The 16,085-nt window shown below is 30.6% G+C and overlaps 1 protein-coding gene across 1 annotated transcript; it reads left to right on the plus strand.

Annotated features, from left to right (window-relative positions):
• Window positions 1–606: 606 nt before the first annotated feature.
• Window positions 607–15,438, plus strand: LOC108775555 (mediator of RNA polymerase II transcription subunit 15). The gene is made up of 4 exons (XM_018541960.1): window positions 607–707; window positions 751–830; window positions 11,353–11,549; window positions 13,411–15,438. Exons 1-4 carry the CDS (start codon window positions 607–609, stop codon window positions 15,337–15,339), a joined length of 2,307 nt encoding a protein of 768 aa, XP_018397462.1. The 3' UTR covers window positions 15,340–15,438.
• Window positions 15,439–16,085: the final 647 nt, after the last annotated feature.

Genomic DNA, 16,085 nt, shown 5'->3' on the forward strand with positions numbered 1-16,085 from the left:
ACGAGCGGCCGTTAATCCATTGGAATTGACCAATCACATTTGTCAATGACAGATGTGATTGGCCAATTCCAGTCGACTAATCGTCGCTCGATTAAAGTTAACCAGAGTTGGTCGAAATGGTTCTAAACTGTTTTTCTTCCACCCAATTGTCTTTCCCACAACAGTTTGTATTTATAACGAACAAAGCAGTCGTATTAGCATGGTCTTTCATGTGCACTTAGTCACACTAATTCGCATGTACACGTGCATCATGCGCGTTTAACTTATACAACATGAATTTTATACAACCACGACACGCTATGAGAAAAGTCTTAGGAGGAAGCCTGGTAGAAGTGAGTACAGTTGCTTGACACACGATTGCGATATAACACTGGTGGCAATTTAATTCAGAAATCAAAACAAAAGACTACATTAAACCTACATTGTTTGTACTGTATATACTGTCTTACTCTTAATTTTGTCTTACTTTGTTATTTTGGATCTTATGTAGTAATGACGATCAACAAGAGGATGATCAGTTGTCGCGCTAACTTTTATTTTATTAGAATACCAAGACTATTCAAACTAGCTTTTCAAATAAATGGCAAATAATAGAAAGTAAGGAAAATGAATGAGTCCAATAGCGGGACTTGCGCTTATATGTGCCGAATGTGCAGTCGAGTGCAAGATAGACTGCGGAAAAGTTGCGGATATGAGAACCCCACTTGGTCTGCGAACCACGGGCGCGGCCTTTCCCCTCGGACTATAAAGCCACTACACTTCACTTCCACTAAACATTCGCTCGGCAATTCCGTCACTCGCTCTCACCATGTGGCTGCTTATCCTCGCAGGTGAGTGCGATCACGTCACATTCTCACAAGAAAAGGATAAAATTTTCTCAGTGTCGGTAAAAGTGTTTATGATTCAATCCACATCACCTCTTTTTATCAACTTACCTCCCTGTGAATGACACGCTGCGGAGTGTACGTGCAACGATAATTCATGCGTGTGTGTTTCTTGTTGCGAAAACGTGGGTGTGAATTTTGTGTGGGGGAAAATTGGATTCTGCTCTTCACGAATAAGATAAAATCACTTACAAAAAGTTAAAAAAAAATGCTTTTTGAATTGATTTGTTTTACTACGCGAATGTATCCATTTTTGTTGCCTTTTATGAAAAATACAGAAGGATAATGAACATTTTATATTTATATTTTCTGAAGAAAACTATTTTCAAATAATGAAATATTTTTTAAATAATGAACATATTTAAGGAGATTGATTTTTATTTTGTGTTGAAAATATGAAAGCGTTATACGCGAATTTAGTTTTGAAATATAAATTAATGGATGCAAATTAATATAATTATTATCAGTAAAGTTTTTACATAAAGTTTGTGAAAATTTAAAATAAAATAATATATATGTATCTCTTTTTAAATGTTATTATAAATAACTTTAAAAAAATGTTTATTTAAATCGATAATAATTTAGTATTACTAAATCTCGTTTATACTATTTTGTCTTTTATCAACAAGTGCTATAGATATTTCTCAAAGTTCCTTAAATAATATTTCCCAAAGTTTTACTCTATAAGAAATATCACTCATATAGTTAATGCAAAATTGAATGTGAAATTGAAAATGTGCTGATATTTACATTTTCTATATAAAAATAAATAAAACTGTATTTGTATAAAAGTTGTGTAAATAACAGCATACTTATTTATATTTATATTACATTTATATTTATTTAATAACAGATTTTTATAACTTGTTTACTGCATTTATTGTTACATTCAGAGTTATTATACTTTAATTTACAAAATAATAAAAAAGTTTTTAATTTTTTGTAAAGTAATCAGATCTTGTACAATCAACTTAAACTTTGCGATTTTATCTAATTTTTGCTGAAAAATTAAAAACTGTGTGATGATTAGATTAAAAAGAGAAAACACTTTTAATCATTAAAACAATATAAGTTTAAATATGTTTTCACATATTTAGTGCTTTTCTTAAACATTTTAAGAAAAGATAAAAATTAAGTTAAATGACTTCTGTATATATGTTTCTCTTTTTTTCGTAAAAAAAATGTTAGAAGACTGAAGAAAAATAAAACTATATTACTTTTGTAAGATTATAAGTTTATTAACATGTTTATTGATATATAAGAGAATAAAAAAGAAACTACTTTTTAAGCAATTAACTTTTCTAATTATCTACTTATTTTCACATATTTAGCAAGTAAATTATAGGAAATCTAATTGAATACATCAATGTACATCAATGCATAGTGCACATTAAAGTGAATATTGATTTAATCTAAGTGTAAAAGTGAAATGTAAATATTTTGAATTAAAAAAATATCGATCTTTCCATTGTAAAAAAATATATTTTACTTAACAACATCATAAAAAAGATATTGAAGATAGTTTAATCTGTTTCTGTATTTATACTAAACATCTTTATATCAATTTCTGTACAACGGCTTTACTATACACTAGTGCGCGCCACTGAATGTTTCCAATTGAATTCGAATCCATGATCTGGAATAACAAAAGTACCGAAAAGAAGTTATACAATTGATGTGTGTACACTCAAAGCTTAGGTTGACCATACTGGTTCTACTTTACAAAGAATTCGTTCTCTTTGGTTATTAACAAGACATGTTATGACGAAAATATAAACTAAATACAGTGTTATAAAGTATAAATATATAGAATTTTACAACATAATGAACTATAAAATTTAATAATCGTATCATAATAGTTATAAAAAACATTCATTATTATACCTATATATTTGTAGTTACGAAATATTACATTACGAAGTTATGCATTTTATAATATTTTACCGTCAATAATAAAATAAACAAAGTGAACCCTAAACTGGAACAAACTACAATCGAGATGGACAGTCTGCAGGATTTATAGTGCTATTTGTTGAATTAAGACGTAATTACATACTAACAGCAAGTAAAGCATATTGGATATTACGCCCATATAAAGTCTAGTTAACCAATAAGATTTAATATTTAATACTAGTTAACTTATATGTATCTTAGAGATATTTAAAACTAAAAATTAATAATTAAGCTGTGCATCGTAAGAAAGGAGCATTTTTGGCGATTTGGAGAACACGTAAGGATTGTTAAATTCATCCTTTATTTTAATTTCACACTCATTAATAAAAAAATAATTAAAATAGTCTTATTATTTGGGAAATATAATTTTGGAACACATTTTAATAAAAGAAAATGGCTGATTTTATTAAGTCATGTCTACAATAATTTCTTTTTGTTTTTATAAAAATTATTTTTCATTAAAAATTATTTTTCTTCATTAAAATTAAAGTTGCGTGACTGTAGAATAAATAAGAGTTTATAATGAAGGTTATTATTGTGTTTACGAAGTGGAATACTATTAAAAAGTCTGTTCTTTTTAATTGAATTTCTTGCATGATTCTTTTCTTTTTTCCTTTTTTAGCGTGAAAAGAAAAGGAAAAAAGATGAAACAAATTCAGCTAAAAGGAATAGATTTTACATATATATTTCCTAACAGTACAAAACTTTCGATCCCTATCGGGTCATTCTCAATATTCAGTGTTGCGCTTAGATAATCAAAAATTATCTAGATAAGATAAATGACACAAAAATGTATTTTAGATAAGATGAAGATAATCTATTAATTTTACATTAATCTAAATAAAAGATGAAAAATTAAAAAAATTGTTTATTTAGATAATTTTAAGATGATTTTATTTTTGAGTAACTTAGGTAGTAAAACGATTAAGGATACAAAAAATACATTCATATTTTTATAAATATTTTATAAATTTTTATTTTTTAAAAATAAAAGTTTTTCGAATGTATCATCTGATAAACGGTTTCTACGTGGAATTAATATTTGTTGTCCGCAACTAAAAAGACGTTCTACTAGCGCTGATGATGGCAATAACGTATTATATTTTTAAAAAATTTGTTTAATGTGTGGATATAAATTCAAAATATCTAATTATTTTGATTTATTTTCTAAATATAAAAGTACTTCAATGTTGCTTTTAATGACTGGTGTTGAACTAATCCAAATTTTTTTGTCTATATCGCGAAAAAAATCCTCATCACTACTACTACTGGAGGTTGATTGTTTACATAGAAATTTCTTACAATACTCTTCTATAATCTTAGATAAATTAAAAAAGATAACGTTTTTTAAAATCTAAGATAAGATAAAGATAGTCTATAATTCTTAATAATCTAGATAAAGATAAGATAAAGCCATTTCTTTTCTTCTAGATGATTACCTAGATAATTTTATCTAGATAACGGAAAAGACTATCAATATTAAATACAATTTACGGAAACTCAACGGTAAAGATTATAAAAATAATATTAATCAAACAAGATAATTAATACTCGCATATTGTATCATAATCAATCCATACTTGTTGTCCTTTGAAATTAATTAATCAAGGTAGTCATCTATTAACACGTCAGTCCAAGTTTCCACATTGTAAGTAATCAATATGTAAAACGTAGTAAACTAAATATTAGTTCACTTATAACTTCTTACATGTACAGAGAATTTTAAATTTTAATTTTGTTTCTAAAATTTTTACTTATGTGCAAAAATGCATGTAGACAATCGAGATTACAAATTATTCTTTATTTTTTATTTTTATATAAACAGAAATTTTTTAAGTGAAAAATTGACCGATAAGAATTAATACCTCTAATTAAGTGAAAAAGGTTGTATGCGGTCAAGGCTATTCTTTGTGTCTAATCATATTTCTTTCTCGTAAATTTATATAATTTCCGAGAGGAAATTTTGCCTACAAATCGATTGCTTACAGCACCATTTGCCTACACCTCATTTGCCTACACTCGATTATTGTAATTATTACTTCATTATATTAAATGATTTTACTATATTAATTACTAAATTAAAGTACTCTTAAAATCTATTCAACTTCTATTTAAAAATTTCTTCCAATCTTTATAGCTTTAATAATATACATTTCGAAAAAAATGATTTTTTTAAATAAAGATTTATTCTTTGAAAAATGCCTGAAAAAATAGGTGCAAACAATGCATATATGTGTAAAGAAATATGTGTTCCTTATTTTAATCTAAATTTCAACGTATTAAAAACTTATCAAAATTGGAAGGAGATATTTCTCTGCATTCTCTTGATAATATTTCTTATATTGGATAAACTACAATCTGAATTAAAAATAGTGAATAATGGATAGCGACTTTTTTCAATTTATTAAATAAGTCATACGCATTAATTCTTAAATACATTTGTTTTAAAAATTTATCTTTTTTTTCAACTATCTGTTTTCAAAAACAGAATGAAATTATCTTCATATTTAAATATTATATATGTCACAGTCGAAATGTTAACCTTAATTAAATATATATACACTTACTAGTCAAATGTATACATTTACAGCAAATGTATTTTCTCCTTTATTGCCTAATATATTTCTGATTGATAAACTAAAATACTCTATTACGCTTAATGAATATCATGTGATTGAATGTAGTTTAATTGTTTGTTCAACTGTACTATATATTGTACTGTATTGAGTTAGTATCAACTTTAGCAATATGGATGGCAATGTTCATATATTAGATCAATAGAAAGTTGCTTCCGACACACGTTTACGCAGAGAGCAACTATACGTGCTACAACCTCTCGGTTTCTACTCGACACGTTCGCCATGCAATTTTATTTTCTTTTACAAGTTTCTTCATAGTCCATGACACCGCTGCAAAATATCCTTCTCGTAATACGAAGCTATCAGATTTTCTCATCTTCGAAAGAATCTACGTAACGATAATCGCACGAGAAGCCGGAGGGTCTCTTTGCCTAATTTCCTCCTCGGTACGTTGATACAATGCCGCAATGAGAACTCGAATCTGTTTTATGATCTCTCGTTTCCTCCAATGTATAAAAAACCGTCAAGTTAAGAAACGCGTTTCCTTCCTAGGCTATTATTGCATGTTATCGAGATCTTTCACGTCGTCGCTGTGACGGTGGGATAAATTTTTACTCACGCACTAACAGATCTTTATTATTGTATTTTCTTAATTTAGTCACTGAATTGCATATTTGTACTTAAAACGTTTATCAGTACGAAGTATTTTTTAAATAGATTTAGTGCGAAATATTGAAAAAGTATAATAATGATTATAAAAAATTTGTTTAATATAATATCAACAAATATGTAAAAACTTCGTCTAAATGGTAAAATATATTTATATTATCAGAATTGCATAAAAAATAATTTTAAAAAACCACTATAATTTTATTAATAATATAGAGAAAAAGCAACGTATTAATAATTTGATTTATTGCATTTTTTACATAATTTTCTATATGTGCAGTGATGTATCTATATGGCTTTGATATACATTATATTTACTTGAACTATATATTCGCCGTGGACGATGACATTTCGTAACTAATCATTAAATATTTTCTATATATGGCGACTAATTGACTATTCTTATTTTTATAAATTTTTATTTATTTGCTCTATATATATGTTATTTATAACACAAATCGGTAATAGCCACGACAGTTGAAATGAAAAATCTCACGCGCTCGTATCGCCATCGATTGAGAAATCGATGTCGAACATAAATTGCGTGAACTAACGGTATCGCCTTTCTAACCGATATACCATATAGTACCGGGTTGCAGCTGCAACTGCTACCAACTTGAAAATCGAAAGTAGTTGAGAAGGAAGATTGTTACACATAATCAACAAATGCATAGAAAAATAAACAATTTACCCATTTTTTTGGTTTATTTATTAATTAATTAATTAATATAAAAAAATTATAATAAAATTTTAGTCAGGAGAATGTACAGAGTAAACGTGAGAAGCCCTATAGCATGCTTTATTGCTCCGGCTAGGCGCAAACTGATTGCTTAACTTTAACCGTTAATAACTCAGTAAATAATAGTTTGAGTCAAATTGGGAAAAGAACTTTTAGTTCAGAATTTCATCCTCTTTCAAAAAATCAATTAAGAATTATGGAATACCCTGTATATCTACAATATAGAAATACATATATGTATATACTGTGTGTCTGTGTGTGTATTATTATATATGCAGTATATATTTCTTAAATAGCGCCCATTTACAGTAATTTTAATTATATATGTATAGTACTATTCCTGATCAAAAATTGAGTTGAACAGTCCTGAGCTATTTTTTCCACAATGCTTAATAATTAAAGAAATGATTGCCAAGTAATGATAATTAATCGGTGCTGTTTTTTATTTGGATACACATCAGTGAGCAGCGCACTTGATAAGTAGATACTATCAAGTATCGGTTTAATGATGTATGCTCGTCTAAAGAAAGGCGCCAACTGGATTAGCTTTACTCGATAATAACTGCTTTATTAAGAGTTGTAAAAAATGGCTCAAAACTTTTTGACAATTTTTATTAGAAATAACGCTAAATGATTAGTAGATGATATTTAAAAAATATCTTGTATACATAAAATATATGTATTGATGTATAAGATGTGTATATGTATAGTATATATGTATATTGAGAACTTTTATTTGTACATATTTCTCTGCATGTATCACTCACGAACAACACAAGGTGAGTGGTACGAAGGCCCGCAACTAAGGCGGAAGTCTGCACGCAGTTTTAAGCTAGAACAAAAAGTGAAAACTGTCAGTAATAATATGTCACAGAATATACGTCAATGTAATACCGTATATTGCCAGCCATGTAATATCGTAGACGAGAAACTGTTTTACAGCTTTTCCTATCTTATAAGTTTTTGCATTTCCATTCTTACTTTCGTTTCTTAAAGTACTTGTAAATAGATAATTTCACGGTTTATTATCTTATTTATTTAATATATATATATAATATATATATCATATATATAAACTTATAATATGAAATAATAATATTAAGCAATATTAATTTATATTTACAAGTTTAAATGATAGAGCTACTAACCCAACAAACACCAAGTTACATATGTAACGTACATATTAGTAATTTCCCATTCAACAATATAACTGTAATATAACACATGTGTCATGTACGTTACATATGTAACTTGGTGTTTGCTGGGAAAGTTCCGCTTTGTCGTCAGTATTTGAATATTGTAGATAAGAAAACAAGATCAAAAAATAAAGAAAACAAAACATTTGCTCACGTATGACGATATAATAAATATCATTATATAGTGTACGGAATGATTATAGCACTGTACTATCTAAATTAACAATAGATTAATTCTAAATCTTCTCATTTATTTATTCTTAAACATTCATTTTTAAGTGGAAGTTTATATTTTTAAGTATTAATTTTTAAAATAATCCTGTAGAGATATTTTTTGCTAGAATAAAGCAAAAACATTATGCGGCCTTAAGGAATCTTGATTTCGATCAGATTATGCTCAGGACAGATTATCCGAAAGTGAAAGGTCGATGGCGTGGTTTCGCATTGTCCTTATTGCATCACTAATTTCACCTCTAATCCAACGCTCGAACCTATTAAACCTAACACCGCAGTTTTGAAAGATCACTTATTCGTATTAAATTAATACCTACTGATCGAAGCTTAGCTTGGTAATAATTATAACTACATTATATCAATAAGCAAGAGAAAAAAAATCATCATTTTAAATTTTCTCCGAGAAAAAAATTGAAATTCACATGTACATATTTCATAATTAAAAATGGAACATTAATTAACATTTATTTATGTCATTTTGTATTTATTTAATAATATATAAGTTACATCTCAAAACATCAAAAACATAAAAGTTTCATATAGGTTGTTCCGTTATTTGTGTCTGAGTACCTGTATAAAATTTGAAAATAATTTTTTTATTAATTTTGAAAGTTATTTAATTTTTTGTTAATCTTGATTTTTTTGTAAAATAATTGCGTTTTCTTGAATTCACTTATTCGTTTAAAAATTATTGGCCTAAAATTGTAGAAAAAATTATAAACCAAATTATTTATTGTTTTGTGTTATTTGTAGTTGGTTTCAAGCCATATGTATGAGCTAATTGTTATCATTTTTTAAATGATATTGATTGATATTAGCTTTTTTAGCTGATTGTTTGATTAATACTTTTATCTGATGTACATATATTCAACATCCTTAAGATAACATATCATATAAACACGCATTATCATATTATATTTAAAATTACTTATGCCAGTGAGCTAACTATAGAAATTGAATAGTAACTATATAGAAATCTGAATAGTTCTTAATAGTCTTTTCCATACGGATTCGTCTATATAATATAATCATAAATATATAAATATAAGATTGATAATATTCAATAAAATAACATTAAAGATACAAACTCCATGAAACGCATTAATTAGGTAAGGTGGTTTGCTAATTATACGTATGCACTCGCGGTATGGGAGATGTTGCTTAACAGTGGCTTCCTCCTAAGGACGCGCATATAGTATATTACTCAACGAGGGAAAAATTACGCACATCCGTGCAATATCTCACGGACTAACAAAAGAAGGAAAGCCGGATTACCTGCGCGCTTTCCTCTCTTAAGTTATTTCAAAAGAATCGGCGTGATCACGTTTAAATATGGCTTTTATAGGAAATAAGACAACGCAACGATTTTTTTTCAAAATGTCTTTCCCCAAAATTCAGCATATATTTTAAACTTGCAAAATAATTTTCTTTTTTCTCACAAGTAAAATATTTTGTTTGACCTCCAATTTGATTCATGTAGTGTTTTTTTATTTAGTATTTGCAATGTAGAATTACGTAGAAAAGAATTATGTACCGAATAAATTCATAGTTACGGAGAATTGTAATTTTTCAGTGAGAAAATTGAAAAATCTGTAAACCCTTATATAAGTCATAGCAAATATCAAATTTGATCTTTTTTTATCTTTTGTATTGTTTTCTTAGAGAAAAATAATCCGTTTGACATCTTCATCAGAAAATCATAGCGAGACAGTAAGACGTTTTCTCGATTTTTTATATCTTCATTATTTATCATCGAAGCACTACAATTACACCTTTGTGATGATATGTAAATCAAATTTTGCGATAATAATTTATAATTCTTAGTGGGTAAATTGCCAAAGAAGAAACTGGTAATGAAGATATGCATTTTGTGATCATTATGCCTCGCTTACGTGATGTGGGTATAAGCAAAAAAAAAAAGTAAAAGGAAACTTTCTTCAACTTTACTTTCAGGACCATCTAAGAATCATCAAGACTAAGAGATACTAATTTTTAAATGATTAGAAAAAATTGAAAAAAAGTAACGCAAATTAATTATTTAAGCATTCAAAATAAAATAAACTGTTATTTTCATCTTTCTCTGTTTCTCTTTCAATGAAAACATTTACTTTAAATATACGTATCTTGATGTATGATTTATTAACGACGCATTGATGATTAAAGTATCGAGATATATACTATTAATATATCAACAAAATTTATTATTGTTTGTTGTTGATATTAATATATCAACAATCAATAAAATATATTGCAATCAAAACATATTAAACTGATTCGTTTTAATTGAGGTTATACAATTGTTGACTATTATTTTGTAAAAAAAATTGCTGCAGCTAGTATGTGATATATATATTAATAAATGTTTTAGTATACGACATCGACTTTTCATTTTTATAGTACAGTTTGCAATTTTTACAACACGACTCTAATTTTAACTTTACATCACTCTGTCGAAGAAAAATGAAATTTATCGATGCTCTTATTGTGTTTTATTACAAACTTAGTTTGAGCTAATACAAAATAGCACTACAGATTAAGATTGAATAATTTGATCCAATAATTGCTGTCAATACGAAAATTCAATTTTTTTTACTTTTATTATTATAGTATACGTAAGCTCATAGGAATTAACGTGTTAGATACAGTTCATTAACCGAACCGTTCATATGCTTATCTCTTTCCGTTACGACTTACAACGAGACGCTTGGAAATGTTGAAAGCAAAATCCGTGGGAAGAGTTTCTTGAGCGCACGTCGTAACTTTCTCTGCGTTACTTTCCCAGCTCCATTCTAAGCGTTCGCGGTCAGGCAGAACGATATAGGTAAAAGTCACTTCCACGTTCGATTATTCAATCATCAAACTCCAAAAGGAAATGTATACAGGATTTAGTATCTTATGCAGCAAACAATGTTCAGGTTTTGAAGAATTTTGAAATAAATGTTTATCATACAGCAGCAATATGGAAGAAATATGCATAAAAAGAAAATATATTTGTTAAAGTAAATTAATTTTTAAATAAAGCAATCTTTTTAATTTAAGTAGAAATGTTAAAATTTCTAAACCAATTAAGGGAGATTTTGTATATTTAAAATCAACAGGTCTTCTTACAATCTCCGTTGGAGAGGAGACCAGCTTCACCAAGAAAACAGTGTCATCAGAACCTAATGCCGATGACATTGTTTTGCTGGAGATTGATGTCAAAGATCCTGTCAAGAGGTCACCAATATCAAGCAGCGCCGTTTATGGAGCTTCACCTAGCCAATTCGTTATTCGACACGGTGATGATGCTCAAGAGGTATGAAATAATTTTACTGAATATATCCGTTAAATTTCAACTAATCGCATCATAGAATATTCAGTACCGAATGTTCCGTCGAATATCCAGCATTATTGTCATTGATCAACCATGACTATACATTGATCGCTTATCACCCACTAACGTACTGACTAACTAGCCATGACCAGACTATTTTTATAAGACATTTGAACGAATAGCGGCATGTAGAGAGGGAGAGAGAGAGGGGAGAGAGAGAGAGAGAGAAAGAAAGAGAAAGAAAGACTCTTAGGTCCGCCTTCAAGATCTAGGCGCTCTGATGCAACGGGGTAGTAGTCAGCTTCGCTCGACTCCATTACTCTCATTACTATACGAGGATTTCCATTTCACCAATGCACTTCGAGGATAACGAGAGATTGTACATTCCGTGCTACAAAAGCCGTGAAACGCCGGATCCCTCCCTCCTCCTACTGTCTTACAGCGCTTTAATCCTTTCTTGTTAAACGAAGTTAAACTTCTATAAGCTTCTGAAATTAAAATAATTATCTTCAGTATATACACTTCAATTTACTTTTATCAGCGTTGAATACTTTAAAGTCGAGAGTTATTATTTACGGTCAATATATCATTAAAAATACTTATTATATTATTAAATTTAAAGTATATGAACTTAGAATAGTGTGATAAAAAACAGAATATACATTTTCAAAAATGTTATTAATAAATATAACAATAAGCAACAATAATTTCTCGCATAAATCGAGTTAAATGGATAAAAGTATTGTAAAAAATATTTTATTTCATAAAAATTTAAATCGATATACTCAAAAGATGCACAAAAGTGGTAAAAAGTAGCGCGATAATATGAACCTCGGTACGAATAAATCTTTATTACTATCAATTACCGTTGTATCGATTTAGTAAACAATATTAGATAATATATTCGCAAATCTATAGATTCGATTTTATAAGAAAAAGGTAACGGAGATCTTGTCGATACGTGTGCCGCCTACGCGGTCACTCGTGATCGCTCAGCAGTGCCGCTGTTCGAATGCAATCACTCGCTTGCATAACGCTTGCAAGTTTGCACGCCTTCTAATCGCCCCGACCTAACAGAACCGGTACAACCACACCCACTAACAGCCGGGTATAGGTTTCTAGTTTTATCAAACCTTGTATACGTTTATAGATTTATAACCTTCCCCACGGCCTTGTGTACTGTTATAACGGGATGAGTCACTATCATGATCATCGCTTCGTTATCGGTCACTATTTAACTCATCTTGTTGCGATAACTTACGGAGCGAGAACCTAATCTTCAATTATTTGCTTTGTAGCTGTTCCGTGTTCGTAAGATCAAGTTCACTTACGGAGTCATGGAAATGAAATGGAATATATCACTTTCAATTGTTATTTCTTTTATTTGCGTTGTCTTTGATTAATTTTTAATTAGATATTTTTATCTTTTATTTTCAATTACAAGTCTCAAAAGTATTAAAATTACAACTGTAGATTAGAGCCGTCAATATTCAAGAACTCGATTACCCAGGTTCTGTTCTTTTATCCAATTTTATGCATATAATATAGGTATTTCCTGGGTAATATCCGAAATTTCGAATACTCGGATAATAAAAATAGAATAACCGAATATGCAAAAAATGCATCAATTGAGAACAAAATATTCGGAATAATATAAAAAAAGGATGTTAAAAAGAGACCGATTTTTGCCCTCAAGGGTGTAAGTAAAAGGAACAGTGCAAACGAATCGGCGCTTGTCTTTTGAAGCCACAATTGAACGCACAACAATGAAATGCTCTCACATGCTCGCGTCCTAGGGTATAACTTTATGTTTTATTAACGTAGAAAAATGTACAATTTTCAGCTATCACCCGAATACTTAGCCGTCCTACGACAATTCACCGGAACTGAACCGCACGCATACGCAAGACCAAATAATGCGCCTCAGCGTAGGCCTCTTCCAGCTTATGCCAAACAGCAGCAGGCGCTGCAGCAGGCATATTACAATTATCGCAAACCCGCCGTGGTTCCTTTCAGACCGAAACCTCAGTTACCTCTTCAGGTGATTCAAGCTGAGGCTGTGGCGCAAACTCAAGCATTACAGCCGACGCGCGGTCCATCCGGAGCATCAACGTACCAGGTAGAATCTTATACTTCACCGAAGCTAGGCACGTTCGAACAAGAGTTGCTGCAATTGGTATCCGCCAATCAGGCTCAAGAGTTTAATCTGATTCCGACGCAACCTAAAACTGGCTATTCGCAACAAGAATACGTAAAACCAACAGCGATACCGGCGCCTCAGTTACCCGCACAATATCAACAATACCATATCGAGACTAGTCCGCCCCCTCGTTATCCGCCACAACAAGTGGCGGCGACGTATCAGTCGATCGAGCAACCAGTTCAGATTCAGTACCAAACAGCTCAAGCGGCAGATTATTCGCCAAAAGGAATTGAATCTTTCAGACAATCTCCGCAATACGACTATGAAAGCGACGGTGTTCAGTTGAAAACACATCCAGGGCAGACCCAGGCGGAAATCGAAGCAAATTCCAGGGCTCAGGCTCAAGCCGAGGCGCAGGCCTTAGCCTTTCAGAAAATCGCTCAAGCATCGTATCAAAAACATCACGAGACTGCTTTAGAACAGATCAGAATCGATCACGAGAGGTATAGGCAACAGAGCGCCTTGGAACAAATTCAACAAGGAGAGCAAGTGAGCGAAGCCGGACGAGCTCATATCGAAGGTCAGTTGGAACCTAAGGATCCAGAGGCTGCATACAGGGCAAAATTGAAGGCGCAGGTGGCTGCCGAAGCCGCCGAAGCTAGGAGGGTTCAGGCAGCTGCTGAACAGAAAGCTCATTCTGACGCTGTACGTCAGGTTGAGGCTCAACAGCAGGCTCATGTAAGAGCTCAAGAAAAGGCTCATATCGACGCTTTGAACTTTGAAAGAAATCAATTGCGTGCTCAGGCTCATGCTCAGGCATTAGCGGAGGCTCAAGCCTTAGCGTTGTACAAAATCTATCAGCAATCACGCGCCAAAGCCAACAATGAGATTTTGGCAGCCGCTAAAGCCCAGTCAGAGGCTAAGAAGGTAGATCCTAACGGTACACCAGTCGTTCAGTACCTTTTACCTAATTCTCCCAAGCTTCCGACACTTAATAATTACTTTACCAATGACGATGTGAACAAGTATCAAACTTCCGGTTCTACCTATGCCCCTAGATCCGTGACTAAACCGGATGATTCCAGTGAAACTACCGTTCAAGAGCAAGCTTACATTCAACCTGTTATCAATCAACCTCGTCAAGTACACAAACTGAAAGTTCCACCAACTCAGTCTTCTGTTTATGTTTCTCAATCAGGTCTCTTGAAAAAATCGCCAGTCAAATCTCTCACCATCGAAGAGGTTATTGATCAAGACCAACTAAGCAACCCTCAAGTTGTACGTATTCCCTCTTCTAAGGATCAGCAGCCTCTGACACAAGAAGAGTTGTCTGTTCTAATTAACGCCGGTTACACCGTCACCCCGATACCTCAGACGACAAAACCCACTCAGCAGAGTTATGTACCAGAGAATACTTCCGCAGTGTACTACTTGAAGAAACAGCGAACGGCTGTTAGACCTGAATACGTTACATATGAAGAGGTTCTACCACGACCGCGAAGACCCACCAGAAAGAATACACCTATTCTCAAACAAGACGACGCTAATGCTAGCGAGAAAGTCACTTTCTTGGTACCCTTGGAGCCCAGTTTTGGTACCAGACAACCGTCACTTAAAAGTAACGAGTGATAGTTCTTTGTTGTCGTCTTCGTGAATGTCGTAAAAAAATGATGACAAATTTAGAAAAATCTGAACGTTACTATTAATCTAAATTTATTTAATTTATTTTTTTTTATCAAATGGTACAATTTTTTTTCTCTTTTTCGTTTTAAACTTATATATGATTAAGATTCTAAACGTAGTCAAAGACACCTACGTTAATTTTTTACTAAGAGCGTAAAAAATATATTTTTTTTATAAAATTACGAATATACTATAGCAAACTTTAAGAAAATTTGTAGAGCACATACAAAAAGGATAAATATAATTGAAAAGAAATATTTTCTTGATGTATATGATAACAAACAGAATATAATTTATAAAAAGGATATTGCGATAAATCCACTTTGCGCGCGATCTATTATCTAGTAGATGTTAAATGTGACGGTGCTGAGTCAAATGATTATTTATACTTTTTTGTAAATAATAGAATTTTAATTAATAAAAATATTTTAAAAAACCATGTAAATTATTTTAAAATTTTGCTTCATGGTACAAAGGTAACACTTCCTTTATTCTCTCTTATTTATTTGTACACATCTTTCTCTTTTTAAATTTTTATCAACACACAAAATGAAATGTCACATATTACGGAGATGAGAAATATTTTTATATAACTATTTATAAATAAAAAATGTAAATAGAAAATACAAAAAAAATGAACATGCAAAAACTTTGTATGAACTAATTTCAATTATTTTATCATAGCATCTTCC

The sequence above is a fragment of the Cyphomyrmex costatus genome, unplaced genomic scaffold, assembly GCF_001594065.2.
Source record: "Cyphomyrmex costatus isolate MS0001 unplaced genomic scaffold, Ccosl1.0 scaffold300, whole genome shotgun sequence".
NCBI lineage: Eukaryota > Metazoa > Arthropoda > Insecta > Hymenoptera > Formicidae > Cyphomyrmex > Cyphomyrmex costatus.

Bases quoted from the DNA above. Each gene is read 5' to 3' on its own strand.
- LOC108775555 (XM_018541960.1), top strand. From the start codon at position 607: ATGAATGAGTCCAATAGCGGGACTTGCGCTTATATGTGCCGAATGTGC. The intron at 708-750 runs GTCTGCGAACCA...CGGACTATAAAG, and splicing joins GGATATGAGAACCCCACTTG to CCACTACACTTCACTTCCAC. The intron at 11,550-13,410 runs GTATGAAATAAT...TACAATTTTCAG, and splicing joins ACGGTGATGATGCTCAAGAG to CTATCACCCGAATACTTAGC.